The sequence below is a fragment of the Carassius auratus genome, chromosome 29 (genome assembly GCF_003368295.1).
Source record: "Carassius auratus strain Wakin chromosome 29, ASM336829v1, whole genome shotgun sequence".
Classification (NCBI taxonomy): Eukaryota; Metazoa; Chordata; class Actinopteri; order Cypriniformes; family Cyprinidae; genus Carassius; species Carassius auratus.
Genome location: NC_039271.1, coordinates 10,454,991 through 10,461,650, shown reverse-complemented (window position 1 = coordinate 10,461,650; position 6,660 = coordinate 10,454,991). Strand labels below are relative to the sequence as shown.

Below are 6,660 nucleotides of genomic sequence, written 5' to 3'. Positions count from 1 at the left end.
TACATGAAGTGCATAATAAAATATAAAAACTTTTTTTATCCAGCCCCGTAATATGTGTACATTATTTTTATTATTAGCCTATTATTATTGCTTATTTTTTTTATTTCGTTTATATTCTTTTTTTATTTGCTTCAATTTCGATCTCTTTACTTGACATTCTGAATACTTTTGTAAATAATAGCGTACTGTAAATGCTCGACATTTACGTAAAATGTCTTAATGTAAATGCATACATTTTATATGTATACATAATATAATAATTTCGTAATTCAAAATAAAATATGAATAAATCCATCTCTGATAATAAATACGTTTACTTATTTATTTTATTTATTTATCTCTGATAATCCCTAGTTGCTATGGTCATGCAGGTTTGTTTACGCATTAAACTCGTGGCCACGAGAAAAAACATGTTGTTCCCTCAACATAGCATCTCGATGCCACGACATGAGGATGTCATTACCTTGACAAAATGAATTTGTGGCCAGGTAATAATATGACGTTCCTACAAGTTAATACCGAACATGTCACTTTACGGGCACCATACATTTCAGCTCTGAATGCCTCCGTTTAAATTAGTTTATGGATGGTTAGTAAATAAGAAACAGCTTTTTGCACTGATAGTATGCTCAAGAGTGGCACAGCTGTTTAGTGAATTTGCTCCAAAATGTTTTGCAGATCAACCTCAGTCACCTGAACAATTGACTCCTGCATCTCTATTATGATTACAGTTATGTAAACCCCATCCAGCTGATCCACAGTTCTTCAGTGTGGACTCTGATCCAGTACAAAAGGCCATACTCATCCAGATCGGTCCTGATCCTGATCCAAAATGAGCAGCTCCCAGAGCATGTACAGGTTCTCCACAGTCCAGCTCTCTACACACCACTGCAGCATCAGTCAAATCCCAGTAATAGTCACACACTGTTCCCCACTGACCTCTGTGAAGAACCTCCACTCTACCCGCACAGCGACTGCTACCATTTACCAGTCTCACATTCACACTGTCTAAATATTGAAAAGAGAGAATAAACCATAAAGAAATATTGAAGGACAGAGAGAAAGGAAAGGTCAAGGTGAGACGGCAAAACCACTCAAAATCTGAAAAATAAAAAATACTACATTTTATAAATGGTTTTAATTCTGACCTGCACACATCAATCCAACAACATTGCCATGCGAACAGTGGTTGTCATGTGATGGTGATGTTGGACAAAGATGAATCTGAGATTCATTTGCTCTGCACTGAATCTCTTGTGTCCACATCTGAGTGTCTCCTTTGACAAAAGCAGCTGCTCCCAGCACCTGTACAGGAGCCCCACAGTCCAGCTCTCTACACACAACCTCTGCATCCTGCTGGTCAAAGACAGCATCACACACTGACATCCACGTCTGATTATGAAGGATCTCTAACCTCCCAGAGCAGCGAGATCCTCCAACCAGCCGGACTCCTGAACGGACAAAAGAAAGAAAGATAGAAAGGTAACACTTAAGGTTCTGTTTGTTAATATAATGTTAAGGTATTGGATAACACAGCCTAATAATGAATACTGAATTATTTTAAAACATTTATTGATTTAAGATAATGTTATTTAATAAATATTGCTTATTTAAATTCAGGCTTATCCAACACGATACATTAATAATTTGTTAAAATGTGTATGTAGAAATGAACATTGCCCTAGGTTAATACAATTTGTAAAATAATGATTATTTCTTAGTTCATGAAACTTAATGGTAATAAATGTAACCTCATGACATCAAATATTAAATCTAGGTATGTCTGATGCATATTTTAGATCTGTACAAAAAACTGGTTTATTCTAACAACATAATTATTGCAATTTTTTGGACAGCCAAAAAGCAGTATTCATTATTCAGTATTCATGGTTAAATAAAAACTATTTTAAAAATGGGAAATAAACAGTTAAAAAGCATTTCAATAAAAATATAGATATTGATGAAAGGTTGATTTAAGGCAGGTGGCTCATAACTAAAGATTAAAGCAGTTTACCTGAACAGATGACTCCAGCATCTCCAAAAGGACCACAGCCTTGTCCAGCCTGTAGAAATGACCCACATTTCTTTAGTGTAGATTCTGATCCAGTACACATGACATAACTCATCCAAATTGTTTCCAATCCAGGTCCAAAACGAGCATCACCCACAGCATCTACAGATTCTCCACAGTCCAGCTCTCTACACACCACTGCAGCATCAGCCATATCCCAACCAACACCACACACTGTTCCCCACTGACCTCTGTGAAGAACCTCCACTCGACCAGCACAGCGACTGTGACCACCAACCAACCTCACATTCACACGGTCTGTATTAAACAGAGAGAAGAGAGATGAAGAGACTATAAATGGCAGTGACAAAGAAATATTGATAACAGGCAAATAAACAAGAAAACAGCATACTAATCTAAAAAATAAATAAATAAATAATAATAATAATAATAATAATAATAATAATAATAATAATAATTATAATTATATATATATATATATATATATATATATATATATATATATGTATATATATATATATATATATATATATATATATATATATATATATATATATATATATATATATATATATATATATATATATATATATATATATATATATATATATATATATATATATATATATATATATATATATATATATATATATATATATATATATATATATATATATATATATATACATATATATATATATATATATATATATATATTGCTCAAAATAAATTCATTCCTACCAGCACACAACAGTCCAACATCTTTGTCATGCAAACAGTTGTTTTCATGTGATGGTGATGTTGGACAAAGATGAATCTGAGACTCATTTCCTCTGCACTGAATCTCTTGTGTCCACATCTGAGCGTCTCCTTTGTCAAAAGCAGCTGCTCCCAGCACCTGTACAGGAGCCCCACAGTCCAGCTCTCTACACACAACCTCTGCATCCTGCTGGTCAAAGACAGCATCACACACTGACATCCACGTCTGATCATGAAGGATCTCTAACCTCCCAGAGCAATGAGATCCTCCAACTAGCCGGACTTCTGTTAAAAAAAAAAATGTAAGAAAAAAAAAGTTTTTAAACAGTTGTAATATTATAATAATAATTATTATTATTAGTAGTAGTAGTATTAATAAATGATAGACAATATATTCTTTAGATTTTAATAAAAATGTATTTATTTTTAAATCGCTGAAACAACATTTTAGCAAATAATTGCAGCAAATGCTGATAATTATATAGGATTCTTGATCTACATGTGTGCAATAAGAAAAAAGGGAAGGGGGTAAAATATAAAACCGCAAATAGTACAAGCATTTAAACATTTTTAAGGAATGCTATTAGATGTTTCATGTTTCTAGAAGGTATAGATGTTTTGTGTGTGTGTGCACATGTGTCTGTGCATGTTTAGCTCATGTTAGTTATGTGAACAGTTTTTAGTGATGTAATGATTTGGAACAGCTCACCTGTACAAATGACTCCAGCGTCTTTACTATGACTACAGTTATGTGTACCCCATCCTGGTGATCTACAGTTGACCAGTGTTGACTCTGATCCAAAACATAAGACAGTACCCAACCAGACTGGCCCTGATCCCTGACCAAAATGAGCAGCACCCACAGCATCTACAGGTTCTCCACAGTCCAGCTCTCTACACACCACTGCAGCATCAGCCATATCCCAACCATCATCACACACTGTTCCCCACTGACCTCTGTGAAGAACCTCCACTCGACCAGCACAGCGACTGTGACCACCAACTAACCTCACATTCACACGGTCTGTTAGTGCAACAGGCACCAAGAGAAAAAAGGCCAAAAAACAAGTTAGGAAGAAAAGAACAAGAAAAAAATAACAGCTTTAATAAATACATTATAGAATAACCGCAGATTAATACAATTACATATAAATGTTTGATTTGAGATTATTTTCGTCCTTTTCTCCTTGAAGTATAAACCTACCAGAAGTGAGTTTTGAAATATAGCACAGAAATATGAGCATCCGACAGTTCTCCATCATCTCCTGCTCAACAAACTATTTTCATCAGCACAAGTTTCTCCTCTGCTCCTTCAAACACACTGAAGAAACTGGCTCCTGTCAGCCCCCTAAAGAGAGAGAGAGACTCACAGCTGCCAATGACACTCACTGTTACCTTATTAGACACAACAGAGGAAATCATCAAACACAATCAATGACAAATCAGAGGAGGCATTTCTGATTTTCACCATATATATAAAATTAACGTCAGCGCTGAACAGGACTCCTCCTCCTCCATACAGAGACTCTTCAGTGAAGATGTGCACACACACACCTGCCAGAGGAAAAAAATAGTCACACATCATACAGGAGACATTAAAGATTTCAGAGAGAGGAAGCACTCCGCTGAAAAACAATATATATATATATATATATATATATATATATATATATATATATATATATATATATATATATATATATATATATATTGTTTTTCATGTCATGCTGTAGAATTGTTTTGCCATAATTGTTAAGGATTTATTATTATTATTATTATTATTATTTTTACATCTTACATTCACTACAGCAATTATTAAAGTACATGGGCTTGTGCATTGAATGTAGCATAGCAGGCTGCAACGTGCATTTCATCCTGCAATGCGTTAGTCTTCCAATAGATGGAAGTAAACACTTATTCCAGAAACGAGCTGATAAGTGTCTTGTGCTCATGTTACGACAGGAAATAGCCTCTCGATATTAAACACCTACAAATTGTTTAGTTCTTTTTCAAAATAATGCAAAATAATGTTAGACAAAGAAACAGACGGGAGATACTCAACATTTATTATTTATTAATAGCCATTGTAGGTGACGAACTATTTATTTATCAACAATAAATTAAGAGGCAGCCTTTTATATATCAACATAATGACAATCTCAACTTTTTTTTAAAGTCATTAAAAAAATAAAAAATAAAAAATAAGAAAGACCTAAGTTAGTATGAGTTACAGATGGCGTATAGCCATTCATAAATAAGGTGCTTTTGATTTAGATTTAAAACTTTATTTTGATTTTGAGGGTCAGTTTAATCACATCAGTTTAACAGTATACTGGTAAGAATTTTATTATGAATGTGCTTTTGATGTCAAAGTAAATTTACTTAAAAACACACAAAGAATTCAAGATTATGTCTGTGTATTATCATCACAGTCCATCTTCACTGAACCAAAATGTGTTAAACACAAACTGACCACCAGGCACAAACTTGAACATAGAGGACAGTGGGATATCAAACACAGCAAAGTGTTCATCTACACACCAGTCAGGTTAAGTGAGAGGCAGACTTACAGTATTTACAATGACACAAACTGTATATAAATGTAGATAATATTTTCACAACTCACTACTGTCAAAACTGTTTTATGGAGTTTTAGTCAACTCCAAAAATGGATCAGATGAAAATATCTCAGTAGGACTAGATGTGTACAGAATCATTGGATGTGTTTTGTTGTGGAGGAAGCCTTTTTCTGTTTTTAGACCATACACTAAAAAATAAATAAAAAGAAGAAGAAGAAAGACAAGACATCATTTTTCTACAGCTGTAGAGAAATTAAGCCAAAATTTCCCAGAAGTGGACACTGTCATCCTGATCCTATGACATTGGTATATGAAGGCAGAAACATGTAGTAGTGAATATAAGGTGGAGTCGCAGTGTCAAGGTCTCACCCAAACTCCCAAAGACTCAACCACAAGCACATAACCATCATGACACATCCTGTTTTAAAGCATCAATAACTAATTAAAACCAAACTAATTATACATCAATTTGATAAAGATACAAATAAAAATAAAACTATGTAAAATGACAGAAGCCATCTCTGGGGAAAATAAAATATTTGAAGTGTGAGGATGTGAGGGTTTGGCAATACTGCAGTCAGCCATCATGGGGCAATCAAAATGTTTTTGTTTTTTTTACATCACCTGCCCATATTTGGGGAAAACAAAAATATTAGAAAGCTAGTTATATATATATATATATATATATATATATATATATATATATATATATATATATATATATATAAACTAACACAAATATGGTTTCTGTCATTTTACATAGTTTTTTTTATATATTATTATTTTTTAAATCTAACTAGCTTTCTAATCTTTTTGTATTCTATCTGTTTTCTTTTCATTTATTATACAGTTTACAAAAGCAAAAAATAAAAATAACAAATAAAATAAAATAAAAATAAAAAACCTTGTACTTGCTACTTGTACTGAGTTTAAGCTAACTATAGCACTTATGTATCATTGCTTGTTGATTTTGATTGCTTCCATTGTCCTCGTTTGTAAGTCGCTTTGGATAAAAGCGTCTGCTAAATGACTAAATGTTAATGTAAATGTTCTGTCCTTTAATGAGGACATCATCATAATTCTGTGTCCAATACATACAAAATTATTAGTGGCCAATGTGCGATGTATGATCCTCCACTGAAGATCCCCACTTTTTTTTGGTATTGGGGGTTTATATAAAAGTCTCCAGGAAGGAGTTACTTCCTTGTGAACAGAAAGATAAAACCTCCATTTACTATCAACCCTTTCCCTCAACTGTTTACAATAAGCATCTTTTACACATATCTGATA

The 6,660-nt window shown here is 33.1% G+C and overlaps 1 protein-coding gene across 1 annotated transcript; it reads right to left on the bottom strand.

Moving 5' to 3' along the window:
- Nucleotides 1-1,073: 1,073 nt before the first annotated feature.
- Nucleotides 1,074-4,179, bottom strand: LOC113048052 (deleted in malignant brain tumors 1 protein-like). The gene is made up of 4 exons (XM_026209560.1): nucleotides 3,996-4,179; nucleotides 3,501-3,815; nucleotides 2,015-2,329; nucleotides 1,074-1,451 (listed from the first exon to the last, which is right to left on the bottom strand). Exons 1-4 carry the CDS (start codon nucleotides 4,051-4,053, stop codon nucleotides 1,138-1,140), a joined length of 1,002 nt encoding a protein of 333 aa, XP_026065345.1. The 5' UTR covers nucleotides 4,054-4,179; the 3' UTR covers nucleotides 1,074-1,137.
- Between the last annotated feature and the right edge of the window lie 2,481 nt (nucleotides 4,180-6,660).

Bases quoted from the DNA above. Each gene is read 5' to 3' on its own strand.
- LOC113048052 (XM_026209560.1), bottom strand. From the start codon at position 4,053: ATGATGGAGAACTGTCGGATGCTCATATTTCTGTGCTATATTTCAAAA. The intron at 2,330-3,500 runs GTGAGCTGTTCC...TGTTTAATACAG, and splicing joins CGCTGGAGTCATTTGTACAG to ACCGTGTGAATGTGAGGTTG. The intron at 1,452-2,014 runs GTAAACTGCTTT...TTGTCCGTTCAG, and splicing joins TGCTGGAGTCATCTGTTCAG to GAGTCCGGCTGGTTGGAGGA.